At 42.6% G+C, this 16,180-nt stretch overlaps 1 protein-coding gene across 5 annotated transcripts in view; it reads right to left on the reverse strand.

Annotated features, from left to right (window-relative positions):
- Window positions 1-16,180, reverse strand: part of aup1 (AUP1 lipid droplet regulating VLDL assembly factor) — a 56,467-nt gene that overhangs the window by 27,129 nt on the left and 13,158 nt on the right. For all 5 annotated transcript variants that reach the window (XM_043693656.1, XM_043693565.1, XM_043693751.1 and 2 more), the window contains 2 exons: window positions 14,922-15,109; window positions 8,867-8,939 (listed from right to left, as the gene is read on the reverse strand). In XM_043693656.1, coding sequence (XP_043549591.1) covers window positions 8,867-8,939; window positions 14,922-15,109 — 261 coding nt within the window. The remainder of the gene's footprint in view (window positions 1-8,866; window positions 8,940-14,921; window positions 15,110-16,180) is intronic.

Raw genomic sequence — 16,180 nt, forward strand, 5'->3', positions numbered from 1 at the left:
AAATTGGGGATTGTTATTTAAAGGGATGATGGTAGGTAAGCAAAGGCAAACAGTTAAAGAGTGTATGGGCACCCTGCAAAAGCATTCATTCCAGGCATAAAAATGAAAAGGGAAATGGGATCAGATCGTGGCTAACCACGGTAATTATGGTCAGTATTAAATTCAAGGAAGAGCATTAAGGTTGGCCAAAAGAAGCAACAGCCTTGAGGATTGGGAAAGTTTAGATTCCAGCAAAGAGAGACAATTTGGATTAGATGGGGGAGAATTGAGCATGAAGGTTAACTTGCAGGGGACATGCAAACTGATAGTAGAAGCTTCAATAGCTTTGTAAAGAGAAAACAATCAGCAAAGACAAAATAAGTCCCCTACAGTCAGAAACAAGTACAGACTTTAGTACTGTCTTCATAAAGGAAAACACAAATAACATCCCAAAATATGGGGAACACGGGGTCGAATAGGAAGGAGGAATTGAAAGAAATTAGTATTAGGAGGGAAATAATATTGGAGAAACTAGTAAGGTTAGTGGCACGGCAGCACAGTGGTTAGCACTGCTGCCTCACAGCGCCAAAGACCCGGGTTCAATTCCCGCCTTGGGCAACTGTCTGTGTGGAGTTTGCACATTCTCCCCGTGTCTGCGTGGGTTTCCTCCGGGTGCTCCACTTTCGGGGTAAATGTAGGTGAATGGGTCTGGGTGAGTTGCTCTTCGGAGGGTCGGTGTGGACTTGTTGGGCCAAAGGGCCTGTTTCCACACTGTAGGTAATCTAATCTAAAAAGCAGTTAAATTCCCCAGGGCGTGATAACCTTCACCCCAGAGTACTAAAGGAAATGGCCCTAGAAATAGCAGATGTGCTTCTCACTTTTTAGATTATAATCAATCTAAACATCAGGTCATAGACAGAGAACACAGGGGGCTAACACCTTCAACATATTGTCTAGCTATCACCATTGTTAACAGCTAACCCGAGAATGCAACTTTTAAAAAAAAGGGTTTTGTGATTTACACATGAAAGAAGTGAAACTATCACTGTATTCTAACAGATGAAAGGCTTAACAGACAATCAATTCTTCAATGTATAATTTCAGTTACATCACACTGCAAATTTTTGCTATAAATTCTGTGTTACGATCGAGCCCTCCACAATCACCTGATGAAGGAGCGTTGCTCCGAAAGCTAGTGTGCTTCCAATTAAACCTGTTGGACTATAACCTGGTGTTGTGTGATTTTTAACAAAGATGAGAGTGTTCCTTAAGGAAGAGGTCTAAACTGGCCAAGAATACCAAAATTCAGCAGGAGCTGGATCATATAGATTGGGAGCAGCTGTTTGAAGGTAAATCCATATTCAATACGTGGGAGACTTTTAAAGTGAGGTTGATTAAGAGTTCAGGAGAGGTACATTCCTGTGAAAATGAGGGATCAAAATGGCAAGGTTAGGGAACCATGGATGACAGTTGAAATTGTGAGACTAGCTAAGAGGAAAAAGGATGCAAACATAAGGTCTAGGCGATTGAAGAGAGACAAAACTTTGGAAGAATATCGGGAATGTAGGACTAATCTGTAATGAGGAATTAAGGAGGCTAAAAGCGGTCATGAGATATCTTTAGCAAACAGGGTTAAGGAAAATCCCAAAGCCATTCTTTCATATAGAGAAAGAGGTGGCCAACTCAAGGACAAAAGAGGAAAGTTATGCATGGAGTCAGAGAAAATGGGTGAGATTCTTAATGAGCAATTTGCATTGGTATTAACCGAGGAGACGGACATGATGCATTTTGAGGTTAGGGTTAGACCTTGGGTACTCCAGGTCAAGTCGGCATAAGGAGGGAGGAAGTGTTGGATATTATAAAAGGTATTAAGGTAGACAAGTCCCCAGGTCTGGATGGGATCTAACCCAGGTTACTGAGGGCAGTGAGAGAGAAAATAGCTGAGGCTTTAATAGATATCTTTGCAGCATCCTTGAACAGGGGTTAAGGTCCCGGAGGATTGGAAAATTGCTAACGTTGTCGCCTTGTTTAAGAAGGGTAGCAAGGATACTCCAAGTAATTATAGACCGGTGAGCCTGACGTCATTGGTAGGGAAGCTGCTGGAAAAGATACTGAGGGATAGAATCTATTCCCATTTGGGAGAAAATGGGCTTATCAGTAATTGGCAATATGGGTTTGTGCGGTGAAGGTCTTGTCTTACAAACCTAATAGAATTCTTTGAGAAGGTTACAAAATTGATTGATGGGGGAAGGGCTGTAGATGTCATATACATGGACTTTAGTGAGGTTTTTGATAAGATTCCCTATGGTAGGCTGATGGAGAAGGTGAAGTCGCATGAAGTCCAGGATATTCTAGCTAGATGGATAGAGAATTGGCTGGGCAACAGGAGACAGCGAGTAAGAGTGGAAGGGAGTTTCTCAAAATGGACATCTGTGACCAGTGGTGCTCCACAGGGATCCGTGCTGGGATCACTGCTGTTTGCGATATATATAAAAATGATTTGGAGGAAGGTATCGGTTGCCTGATTAGCAAGTTTGCAGATGACACTAAGATGGTGGAGTAGCAGATAGTGAAGGGCACTGTCAGAGAATACAGCAGAACATAGACAGATTAGAGAGACGGGCAGTGAAATAGCAGATGGAGTTCAATCCAAGCAAATTTGAGGTGATGCATTTTGCAAGATCCAATTCAAGAGCAAACTATACAGTAAATGGAAAAGTCCTGGGGAAAATTGACGTACACAGACCTGGGTGTTCAGGTCCATTGTTCCCTGAAGGTGGCAATGCAGGTCGTAAAGTGGTCAAGAAGGCATACGGCATGCTATCCTTCATTGGACAGGGTATTGCATACAAGAGTTGGCAATCATGTTACAGTTGTATAGGACTTTGGTTCAGCCTCATTTGAAATACTGTGTACAGTTCTGGTCGCCACATTACCAAAAGGATGTGGATGCTTTGGAGAGGGTGCACAGGAGGTTGACCAGAATGTTGCCAGGTATGGAAGGTGCTAGCTATAAAGAGAGGTTGAATAGATTCCGATTACTTTCATTAGAAAGACTGAGGTTGAAGGGGGACCTGATTGAGGTCTGCAAAATCATGAGAAGTATAGACAGGATGGACAGCAAGAAGTTTCTCCCCCCTGAGAGTGTGGAACTCAATTACTCGGGGTCATGAGTTCAAAGTAAGAGGGGAAAGGTTTAGGGGACATATGCGTAAAAAGTTCTTTACGCAGAGGGTGGTGGGGACCTGGAATGCATTGCCAACGGAGATGGTAGAGGCAGGAGCAATAGCATCATTTAAGGCAGATCAAGCCCCAACAGTGTAACTGCATCCTTCTTATTTGTGGAGCTGAGAAATAAGAAGGGTGCAGTTCCACTGTTGGGGCTGTATTACAGGCCTCCCACCAGTGAGCGTGAGGTAGAAGAACAAAATAGGTAAACAGATTAGGGAAAGAGGTAGAGACAATAGGGTAGTGGTGATGGGAGATTTTAATTTTCCCAACATTGACTGGGATACACTTAATGTCAGAGGTCTGAATGGGGTAGAACTTGTAAGAAGCGTCCAGGAGAGTTTTCTAGAGCAGTATATCAATAGTCCGACGATGGAAGGGACCATATTGAATCTAGTACTGGGGAACGAGCCAGGCCAGGTGGTAGAAGTAGTGGTGGGGGATTTCTTTGAGAACAGTGACCACAATTCTGTAAGTTTTAGAATACTCGTAGATAAAGAAGAGAGTGATCCTAAGGGAAGAGTACTAAACTGGGCCAAGGCCAATTATATCAAAATTAGACAGGAGCTCGGAAATGTGGATTGGACACAGCTATTTGAAGGGAAGCCCACATTTGATATGTGGGAGGCTTTCAAAGATAGGTTAAAGATAGTGCAGGATAGGCGTGTCCCATTGAAGGCAAAGGATAGGAAAGGCAAGATTCATGAACGGTGGATGACAGGAGAAATTGTACAACAATTGTACAAGAGGAAAAGGGAAGCATACATAAAGTCTAGGCAGCTAAGTACAAAACAGGCCCTGGAAGAATATCAGAAGAGTAGGACAAATCTTAAACGAGGAATCAAGCGGGCTAAAAGGGATCATGAAATAGCTTTCGCGAACAGAATTAAGGAGAATCCCAAAGCATTTTATTCTTATATAAGCAAGCGGGTAACTAGAGAAAGGATTGGTCCGCTAAAGGATAACGAAGGAATGCTGTGTGCTGAACCTGACAGAATGGGTGAGATTCTGAATGATTACTTTGTATCAGTGATCACTGAGGAGAGGAACATGATGAATGTTGAAATTAGAGATAGAAGATTGTTTACTCTGGATTACGTTGACATGAGGGAGGGAGGATATGTTGGGTAGGCTAGACATTATTAAGGTGGACAAATCCCCAGGACCGGATGGGATCTATCCCAGGTTGCTGAGGGAGGCAAGAGAGGAAATAGCCGGGGCCCTGACAAATATCTTTGTGGCATCCTTAAATACAGGTGAGGTGCCGGAGGACTGGAGGGTTGCTCATGTTGTCCCCCCGTACAAGAAGGGTCGTAGGGATATTCCAGGTAACTACAGAGCAGTGAGCCTGACGTCAGTGGTGGCAAAGTTGCTGGAGAAGGTACTGAGGGATAGGATCTATTTATATTGAGAAAAGAATGGGCTTATCAGTGATAGGCAACATGGTTGCCCTCCCAACGTAATAAGAGTTCTTCAAGGAAGTGACCAAGTTGTTGGATGAAAGAAGAGCTGTTGATGTCATATACATGGACTTTAGTAAGGTGTTTGAGAAGGTTCCCCATTGTAGACTAATGGAGAAAGTGAAGTTACAAGGTGTGCAGGGCGTCCTAGCTAGGTGGATAAAGAACTGGTTGAGCAACAGGAGACAGAGAGTGGTAGTTGAAGGGAGTTTCTCAAAATGGAGAAAGGTGACCAGTGGTGTTCCACAGGGGTCGTACTGGGGCCACTGTTGTTTGTGATATACATAAATGACCTAGAAGAGGGCACTGTTGGTATGATCAGCAAGTTTGCAGAAGACACGAAGATTGGTAGAGTAGCAGAAAGCATAAGGGACTGTCAGAAAATACAGGAGGATATAGATAGACTGGAGAGTTGGAGTTGGGCAGAAAAGTGGCAGATGGTTTTCAATCCAGACAAATGTGAGATGATGCATTTAGGCAAATCTAATTCTAGAGCGAATTATACAACGAACGGAAGAGCCTTGGGAAAAGTTGATGGGCAGAGAGATCTGGGAGTGCAGGTCCATTGTACCCTGAAGGTTGCTGCACAGGTGGACAGTGTGGTCAAGAAGGCATATAGTATACTTGCCTTCATTGGACGGGGTATAGAGTATAAGAGCTGGCAAGTCATGTTAAAATTGTACAAGACATTGGTTCGGTCGCATTTAGAATACAGTTCTGGTCGCCACATTACCAAAAGGATGTGGACGCTTTGGAGAGGGTGCAGAGAAGGTTTACGAGGATGTTGCCTGGTACGGAAGGTGCTAGCTATGAAGAGAGGTTGAGTAGGTTAGGTTTATTTTCATTAGAAAAAAGGAGATTGAGGGGGCACCTGATTGAGGTTTACAAAATCATGAAGGGTATAGACAGGGGGATAGAAACAAGCTTTTTCCCAGGGTGAAGGATTCAATAACGAGAGGCCACACTTTCAAAGGGAGAGGTTGAAAGTTTAAAGGGGATTCACGTGGTAAGTACTTCACACAGAGGGTGGTGGGCATTTGGAACGCGTTGCCAGCAGAGGTGGTAGAGACAGGCATGGTAGATTCATTTAAGATGCGTCTGGACAGATGCATTAGTAGACAGGGAGCAGAGGGATACAGATGTTTAGGAATTGACCAACAGGTTTAGACAGTGGATTTGGATCAGCTCAGAAGAGCCTATTCCTGGGCTATAAATTTTCTTTTCTTTTCGTTTTCATGAATGGGCAGGGAGCAAAGGGCTACAGATCTTTAGAAAACAGGTGACAGGTTTGGATAGAGGATCTGGATCAGCGCAGGCTTGGAGGGCCAAAGGGCCTCTTCCTGTGCTGTAATTTTCTTTGTTTACTGGTTGATTATAGCAAATATAAGTTGAATCGTCTGTCCCTTTCATCACCCTCCCTTAGCTACTTCTCTTTTCTCCCAGTGTAGTTTCAAGGCAGCATGATGCTTGTGGTTAAGTGAGACAACAGTCACTCTAACTAGCAGAAAACCGTTTGTTGAGAACATCTAAATCCAATGGGAACAAAAAACAGGCTTCCACTACCTGGTTGCCAAAGAAGGTGATAGAGTATTGGGGAAACAATAGTTAAAAGGTTTGCTGAAACAATGATGTTCCATAAATTTTAAAACGTGTGACTGACAGCACAAACTGAAGGCTGCTGCTGTGGCTTGGGGTGCTTCCTCTATTCAATGGAGCATTGTTAACTACACTGCTTATCTGTTTATGACTCGTGAAAAGTATGGATTGAGAGATATGAGGGCTATAAACTGTACTGCTTTTATGCTATACACAGAGGTCTGGTGAGAGTCCACCAAGTGAGAGCTTGACTGTTACTTTGGTGTTGACTCCAGACCTCTCTCAGTCTATGCTAAAATAAAGAGATTAATGAAACTTTTGTGTGCTCCAGGAACGTTTTCAGTCAACATTTTAGTGCCGTGACTCGGATCCAAACATAGGGAATGTTTCTCTGGGCTGAATAAGTGACCGAGAGTTTGAATTGAGCATAGAATGGCAGGGCACCCCGAGGTAATTTACTTCAGACCATCCCTTGTATTCGGACAATCGATCTGTCTCTTGCCCAGTAAGGCTGGTACCTTGAAGGGATTGAACAAACTACCCACACCAGGATTATAAGGAAACAAAGTTTTTTTTAACGAGGTTGATCTAAGTTGCTGCGGGGTGACACTGGCTATTCTGCATTGTTCCTGAGATAAAGAGTTGAGACTGGGGACCGCGGTCAGGGAAGTGGTTGCTGCTACCTGATAGATTCGGTTCAGAGAGCTGCCTCCTTCAGATATAGCCGGTTGAAATGATGAGATAATAGAAAAACGAGGGCAGGCTCGGTAAATTTCTCACTCCGTAGTATTGATATGGCCAGTTGAAATTTGTTTATAGTACAGCAAGCAAGTATAATGGGACAATCCCTCGATGTAACTGGAAAGGTGACTCTCCTTCAGTGTGTGTGTGAAAGAATACCTGATCAGAAAAACGATTTACTGAAACTAAGTGCTGCACTTAAACGATTAGGTGACAAAATTTGGTTGCAAGGATGGGGCCTCTTGTGAACTGGAAACTGTGGGAAGAAGTGGAAATAATTCATTAAAGATTGGAAGGATACAGCCAATAGTAAGTGGAAAGATACCTCATTGGTCAGTTGGAGGAATAATGCATGTCATATAGAGGTATGTACAAAGGATGGAACTCCCAAAAGCTGGGAGATGTTAAAAGCTGAGTGTCAATGGGTAGACGGAAGGTGAAAAAGGGAACAGTAGAAACAGTGTAAAGACACCAAGGCTGAGAAAGATAGACAGGAAAGGTTAAAGGAACTGCGCTGTAAAAAGAATTTAAGTTCTACTTGGGATCCCAAGCCTATGTCTGGCATACCAATCCTGTTTGGTGAAGGGGATGAGACCGATAGAGATGAGGAATGGGGATGTTATCCTAGATTACCAGTACCTCCCATAGACCTGCCTGTGGCACTGTCCTCACTGTCATTTCAGGCTCCCGAGGGATCCAGTGCTGCTGAACAGGTAAAAATGAATCTCAGAAAACAGGTATCATCCAACCTTTGTACCAGGGTTCGTGGACCCCAACTGGTCCCCAACTGCAGTGTCCAATACGGCAGTTACCAAATCCCAGAGCCACTGATGACAATCAGGGACCAACAATTGAAGTTTACGTTCCTTGGAAGCCCCAAGAAATGACAATGATAATGATAACGATAATGAATCAAGCTCTGGATCATAAGGGAAAACCAGCCCAATATATCCAAAGGACTATTCAGATGTTTTATGCCATTCCCCCCAAGATCTGTTTGCGCTGTGCTGTCTGATTTTAATCACCTTGAGGAACAAATGGGTGACTGTGATCGAAGGGGACCAGTTTGAAGTTATAAGGACTTAGAGGAGAGATTTCCCAATACTGACACCTAAACAAACCATTTAATTCAATCATTAGAACGAGCCTTACAACAACCTATAAACATGAGTAAAGTACTGGAGTGCAGACCCAAACCTGGGGAGTCACACATTTTAAAATTTATGGTACATTGTTGTTTCAGCAAAACTTTTAACTATAGCTTCCCCAGTACTCTATCAAAGGAAGCAACTGTTGTTCAGAACTATGAACTCCACCCCTGAAGGAGAATGATTTGCGCTGGGCTGCTTTCATCGGCATCAACACTTCAGTGCTTGCAATAAGTCCACATAGGAGTGCTAGCAGCCACTTAGACTATGAATCCATTCTCACCGGCAAGCACATATGATAACTTTATAATCATCAGCTGGTTGAAGACAAATCCAAAAGCGGCTGAAGGATACTGTAATGACTATCCCCAGCTGAGGTAGGAAGCACAGAATGGTCTTGCAAGTGAGGGATTTGAGCCTTTCACAGTATCTGCCTAAAATGGCATGATCCAATAAGGCAAGGAAAATTTGAGACAGGAAACAAATGCTGACTTTGCCAGCAACACTCATCCTATTCACAAGAGGTAATGCATACAAACCATCTCTGCCAGATGTACGTCTATACGACTCTACATCTTCTATTCTGTACAAACCATGAGGTGAGGACAGGCGAAGAGTGGTTATGGACAATGACAAGAGATCCTGCAGGGGATCAGTGAGGGCCTAGCATGAAAAGAAAGCTTTGCATTAACTTGATAGACAAGTGCAACTTACCACAGATACGAAGGGTCTCTTTACAGTTAACACCAGGGGTTGAACAGTACTATCTATAGTAAAAGGCCAGGAGCTAAAACAGAAATGAAAAAATAGACAAATCATTTATACAGACACATTTAATGTATAATATAGACTGATAAAAAATAAATGTTTGTTTAATAGAATTTCTTCGCTGTTTCTGTCCAATCTAACTAGATGGGAAATGGGCCCCAATGTCATCTGTGGCTCAGTGTACAGCCCACAAGTTCAAGTCTCACTCGAGCAACCAGAGTACACAATCTAGGCTGATGCTTCAATGGCGATACGGGGGAGTGCTGCATTGTCAGAGATACCACCTTTCAGATGGGATAGTAAACTGACATTCCCTCTAAATGCCTATATGTGTAAAGGATCCACTGCAGTATTTAAACATTAACAGGTACACTCTTGCCAGTGTCCTGTTTAAACCGGATCCCAAACATGTAAAACAGATAATTTGGTTGTTACTACAGTTTCCTGATCCCTGTGGAGACCAGTAACTCAAAATGAATTCTGAACTTCCAATTAACACCTGAAAGAATGACACATCAAGATTTCCCATTTTAAAATATTTACTGAAGCAAATGTCAATAACTACAATGACCCACATGCCATCTTTGTAGGAAATGTATACGTTGAAACACAAAACTTCTAATCCAAGATCAAGTGAAACTTTTTTTAGCATATTTGTCCGTTCTTCCCAGAATCAATTTAAAGGAATTCTAAGCACCCAATTGTTTATTCTCAGACTTTCATTTCAATTTTTAATCCAAGCTTGAGTTTCCATTCTTAGATCTTTTGAACTCCAGAGGCTCCCATTCTCCCAAATTTAGGGAGACTCCAAAGCTATAGCCTGTGATATTTTGGGAAAGTTTGCAATCTGACCTTTAGAGTAGCTTCCTGTGCATCTTTCCCCATTACAATTTGGGCCTTATATCTAGGTGAAATACTCATGAACCAAAGAGCTAAGCAGCCAAACTCTCTTACAAGGGCAGCTTGAAACTGTTTACAACCTGACATTGTCAACACCTTTTAAAAGTTTCACAGTCCCTCAGTATCCAACGTTACCACAGAGGCTTCCGTCATTGTTTCCAAGCAAAGGTTCCTTGCACCTTCTTTCAATTAAATGATCCTAAACCTACCTTTCATCGCTTGTAACACAGGGCTTCTCAAAGGGTTGCAAACTTAGAGAGGCAACAACTGCTGCATTTCATTTTTTTTTAAATTCACTCATGTGATGTGAGCATTGCTGACTGGGCCAGCACTTACTGCCTACCTCTAGTTGCCCTGGAGAAAGCAGTGATATGCTGTCTTTTTGAACCACTGATGTTCACACGCCATAAGTTGTGGGAGAAGGAAAGACCACTCTGCCGAAAGTCCACTTGCTTACAGACACTATGGCTGTCTTGAGCCAAAGAGGGCCTGCCCATAATGCCACTGCTATCTCAGCTTGGCCACACTCAGGTACAGACAGCAAAAGAGCATTACCTAAGCCCTTGCTGACTGAAGGAACATGTTATCTATAAGACCATAAGACATAGGAGCGGAAGGAAGGCCATTCGGCCCATCGAGTCCACTCCGCCATTCAATCATGGCTGATGGGCATTTCAACTCCACTTACCCGCATTCTCCCCGTAGCCCTTAATTCCTGGGTGCAGGCATTCCTCCTCAACTCAGCCCAAAATGGCCTGTACTATATCCTGGTTATGGACTACTTGTTCATGGGAATGTCTTTCCTGTGTTTACCCCATCTAGTTCATAAGATCATAACATATAGAAGCAAAATCTGGCAATTCAGCCCATTGTGTTTGTTCTGCCATTCGATCATGGCTTATGAGTCTCAACTCCATTCTCTTGTCTACTCTCCATAATCCTTGATTCTCTGACTAATCAAGAGCCTATGTATCTTTGAGTTAATTGCAATGACTCAGCCTCCCTAGCCCTCTACAGCAATCAGTTCCACAGATTCATCACTCTCTGGCTGAAGAAATTCCTCTTCATCTCAGTTCTAAAGGGTCATCCCTTCGCTCTGAGGCTATACCTTTGGATCTTGGGGTCTCCTACTGGCGAAAACATCAAGTCCACATCCACTCAATCCAGGCCAGTCAGTATGCAGTAAATTTCAATCAGATCCCCCCTCATCCTTCTAAACTGCATTGAGTGGGGACCCAAAGTTCTCAACTGCTCCTCATAGGACAAGCAAGTCCTGTTAGAATTTTATGGATTTCTGCGAGGTCTCCCTCATTCTTCTAAATTCTAGTGAATATAGTTACAGCCAATCCAATTTCCTTTCTATGTCAGTACCATCCCTGGAATCAGTCTGATAAAATCTATTGCCAGGGCATTCTTCCTCAGAAAGGGAGACATAATCTGCACACAGTACTCCCAGATATGGTCTCACCAAGGCCCTTCACAGTTGCAGCAAGACATCCCTGCCTCAGTACTGGAATCCTGTCACTATAAAGATCAACATACCAGTTACCATCTTCATCACCTGTTACATCTGCATTCTTTCTTGCAGCAGCTGTTGTGCAAGAACACACCCAATTTCATTGCACCTTTCCCAATCTATCACTATTCAGAAAATATCTGCTTTCCTGTTTTTGCTACCAAAGTGGATAAACCCCTTCATCTGCCATACATTTGTCTCAATCACAATCACTCAACTTGTCTAAATCACAATGAAGTACCTCTGCATCCTCCTCATAGCTCTCCCTCTCACCCAGCTTCGTGTCATCTGCAAACTTAGTGATATTATATTTAATTCCCTCATCTAAATTACTAATAATATTATTATAAATAGCTGGGGTTCAAGCATTGATCCCTGTAGTAGCCCTTTGGGTCACTGGCTGCCACTCAAAGTGAGCTTTTTCTTCCTACTTGTTTCCTGTCAACCAACCAGTTCTTTATCCATGTCAGTACACTTCCCTCAATTCCACGTGTTTTAATTTTACATGCTGATGTCTTATGTTGGACCTTGTCAAAAAACTTCTGAAAGTCCATGTAATCCACATCCACTGGCTCCCCTTTATCAACTCCTAATTATATCTTCGAAAAAGCCCAGTAGATTGTCAAGTACGATTTCCCATTCGAAATCCATGCCAACTCTGTTCAACCAGTTGCTGTTTTCCAAGTTAGATGCTATTAAATCTTTTATACTGGATTCTAGCATTTTCCCCACTATTGATATTAGGCTAACTGGTCTATGATTCACCAACACATTGAGCTGCTGGGGATTGAGGTACATAGAGTTGTTTGAAAGTTGGGTCATAGGTAGATAGGGTGGTTAAGAAGGTGTTTAGCACACTTGCCTTCATTGCTCAGACCATTGAGTATAGAAGGTGAGATGTCATGTTGAGGTTATACAAGATGTTGGTGAGGCTGCTTTTAGAGTACTGTGTACAGTTCTGGTCATCCTGCTTTGGGAAGGATATTATTAAATTGAAGAGAGTTCAGAATAGATTAATCAGGATGTTGCCAGGACTGGAGGGTTTGTATCTAGATGACCTGCTCATGAGATTCACTGCCTCACAAAGGGCGCTCCCTGTCTCCCCAGGAACCCAGTCATCCCACAATGCCCATGCTGACTCAATGGCACCAGGAGACTTGAGATGAATGCGCACAGCCCTATGAAATCATAGCAGCCAGAATGCTGAATATTAGCACCTATTTCCGTAGATTAACTGACCTACTGTCGTTATTGTTAACTGACCAATACTGCCGGACTAGCAGCATTGTTCCTATCAAAGGTTATTGAAACGGTATCGTCTTTTAATGAACATCGTTATCTTGTAATCCTATAAGAACTGACTGTACCTGGGGCTCAGGGAAGAGGGCTTTTGACTCAGCTATGCAGAGTGTCTGTTTTGCATATGTGCGGTCAATTTGCTTTCCCATGATATCGTGAAATAAACCAGTATTTGTCAATTTCACAAGATTCATGTATATGCCTTATTTGTAAGTGGACTATTATCCAACATAGGTAAACGACACTGCTGATACAGAAGGAATTCCAGGATTTCTACCAGTGACTGATATGGAATGATGGCATATTTCATATAAGGTTGGTGAATGGCTTGAAAAGATCTTGCGGATGGTTACGCTCCCATGTATCTATTGCCCTTGTCCTTTGAGATGAAAGTAGTCATGGGTTTGGAAGGTGTTGAGTAGCTATCTTGTAGGTGGTGCACACGGCTCCTGCTGCTGAGTTGCGGTGGCGGAGGGACTGGATATTTGTGAATGAGGTACCTATCAAGCAGGCTGCTTTGCCCTGGATAGTGTCAAGCTTGTTGAGTGTTGTTGGAACATCACTCATCCAAACACGTGGGAAGTATTCCATCACTCATCTGATTTCTGCCTTGTAGATGGTGGACAAGCTTTGGAGAGTCAGGAGTGAATTGATGCTGCAGGATTCCTAGCCTCTGACCTTGCTTGTAGTCATTTGTATTTATGACTAGTCGAGTTCAGTTCATGGTCAATGGTAATCCTAGGACTTTGACAGTCTGGGATAAGTGACGGTAATGCCATTGAATGTTAACGGATGATGGTTAGACTGTCTCTTATTGCAGTTGGGTTTTGCTTGGCAATTGTGAGGAGAGAGTATTACCTGCCATTTTTCAGCCCAAACCCCACATCTGACCTTACATTGATGTAAGGTAATTGATGAAGCAGTTGAAGATAGTTGGATCTAGTTCACTATCCTGAGGAACTCCTGCAGAGATGTCCTTGACTTCTTTGACTGATAGCATAACTATCTTTCTTTCTGCCAGACTGGCCCAGTATTGGAATCCTATCTTTGAGGCATGATCCCTGCCCTGAAAAACCCTTTTCCTCCTGTGGCGATACAATGGCTTTAAGAGGTGTATTGTATCCTTTTTTTAAAATGAAGAAACATTGAGACAGAGGTGCTGAGCAGGTAAAATAAACAGCTTTTGAGACCTTGGGTTTTTTTTAAAACGTTGGAACAATAGAAGCGGCCTGAATGGGTGGGGTAAGGCTTCCACAGAACCAGGATTTTTAGTTCAGTAGCAATTACTGCCTGGGGTCCCGAAGCTGAACGTGGAAGTTGCTTTTCCTATCTCTGTTACAGCTAAAAGCTGGGGGGGCTCTCTTCCTGTTGCCAGAATCACATGTGAGACAATCTATTTTACTGAATTTCCCTTTCCCTTTTCTGGGAAGTCACTATATTGGAACAGTTACTGTTTAGTAGTTAAATAATCTATTATTCTGTTAAGTTTTCCAATAGAGTTAAGTTGTTCCAATTTCTTTTTACTTTTGTTATATTTTAACTACTGTGTATGAATAAATATTTTGCTTCAAGACTAGAAGTTTGATGAGTCAAATTGCATCCGGAACATAACACCTGGCACCTGCCTTTAAAATAAGAAAAAGTCAGAGTTTAGGCTAACTCCTTGACATGTTTCGAGGTGGTTTGGTCCAATCCATAACACTCCCAAAATAGGTCTTTCATCCAGTCACTCTCACAGTCCCAGCATCACAGTAATTTTCAAACATCAAAACCTAGTTAAAAACGAAAAAACATTCAGGAAGCACTCTCTTCACAAACAAAAACATAAATAAAAGTAAAACACTTTGGATGGTGAAGAAATGAAATAAAATCAAAGTGCTAGAGAAACTCAGCAAGTCTGGCAGCATCTGCGGAGAGAGAAATAGTTAAAGATTCAAGTCCAATGACTTTTCTTTGGCACACTGACCCCCAGGTTTACTCTCAGGATGACTTCGGAGCATTTTATATGACAACCTTAATTTCTACCTGAAAGTTAAAGGCCGTTCCAAAACATAACAATTGTAAAAATGCTGCTCCTTGGGAAACCTACTGCGTGGAAATTGGCTGTCACCTTCTCTTTGAATAGTCCTAAGTCAAAAACAAAAAAAGTTCCTTACTGGTTGCGAAGTGCTCTGGGATGTGCAGAGATTATGAAAGGTGCTATATAAATGGAAGTTCTCTCTATTTTCCAAAATGAACTACACCCCATGCCCCCACATTCTAAATATAATGATTTACGACCTGTACCTGAATTTCAGAAGTCCAACCTTTCCATTGGTAGTTTCATCTTCTGGAAACAGCAGCAAACCACGTGCTCCGTCCAGAGAGCTGTAATGTCTGAGTGCCTCAGCCAAGCGGGTCCGGTTGTCCAACCATCCCAGCTCCAGGTATCCACGGGCCCAGCTCACAAAGCCAGAATGTCCCTCTAGCAAGGGCTAAAGACAAACAACAAAATTATCTCACATGGAATATTAAACAAAGGCCTACAACAAGGCCACAAAAAAACATGACCCTCTCTCACTAGTATCCTCACACATGGATGAGGAAGGACACCACTTCGACTGGATCAACACATCCATCCTCGGACAAGCCAAACAAAGACATGCACGAGAATTCCTAGAAACATGGCATTCCAACCGGAACTCTATCAACAAACACAGAGTTAGACCCCATATACCACCCTGTGAGAAAAGGAACAGGAAGTCACTTCACCACAGGAAATGAAATCACCAACCCAAAGAAACCCAAACATATAAATAGAAAGCAGGAATTTTCAGCATTGCTTCGCCTGAGGCCCACTGAAGATGTTACCTAGTAGGGTAATGAAACATCTGGAAATGAACCTTGCAGCTCAGCGAGCAAACCTACATCCAAAACCTCAACATGAGCTACAAATCTTCTCAAAACTCATTTACAGCACTCTTAAGAAATATCTCCTCACCCTAGTCTAGACAATACCACATCCTGACACAATGGGGCCCTAAATCTAAACTTACAAGAGAGAAAACATCCTTTCAGCTCGTCAAAAATGCTTCGAATTTTGTATATTTTAGTACGATCACCCTTCCTCATATTTGACCATTTTCACTCTTGGAAAAAGACCGCATCTCAATCCATGCATCCAATTTAATATACTTCTATCAAGGTCACCCTTCAGGCTCCAATACAGTCTTTTCTCCAGAGTAGGGAAGTCCAAAACTAAAAAGGTGAAATGGGAAAAATGTAGAAATTACTCAAGGGGCAACTTTTTCACACAGAGGGCAGTGCGTGTATGGAACAAGCTGGCAGAGGAGTGGTGAGGCTGATACAATTACAACATTTAAAAGACGTCTGGATGGGTATATGAATAGGAAGGGTTCAGAGAGATATGGGACTAGAGAAATTTAGGATAACTGGTTAGCATAGCCAAGTTGGGCCTGATTTCATGCTGCAAAGGAGAGGCAGAGGCAGACAGAGAGGTATAAACAGAGAGAGAGAGAGAGAGAGAGAGAGAGAGAGAGAGAGAG

The sequence above is a fragment of the Chiloscyllium plagiosum genome, chromosome 1 (assembly GCF_004010195.1).
Source record: "Chiloscyllium plagiosum isolate BGI_BamShark_2017 chromosome 1, ASM401019v2, whole genome shotgun sequence".
Lineage (NCBI taxonomy): Eukaryota > Metazoa > Chordata > Chondrichthyes > Orectolobiformes > Hemiscylliidae > Chiloscyllium > Chiloscyllium plagiosum.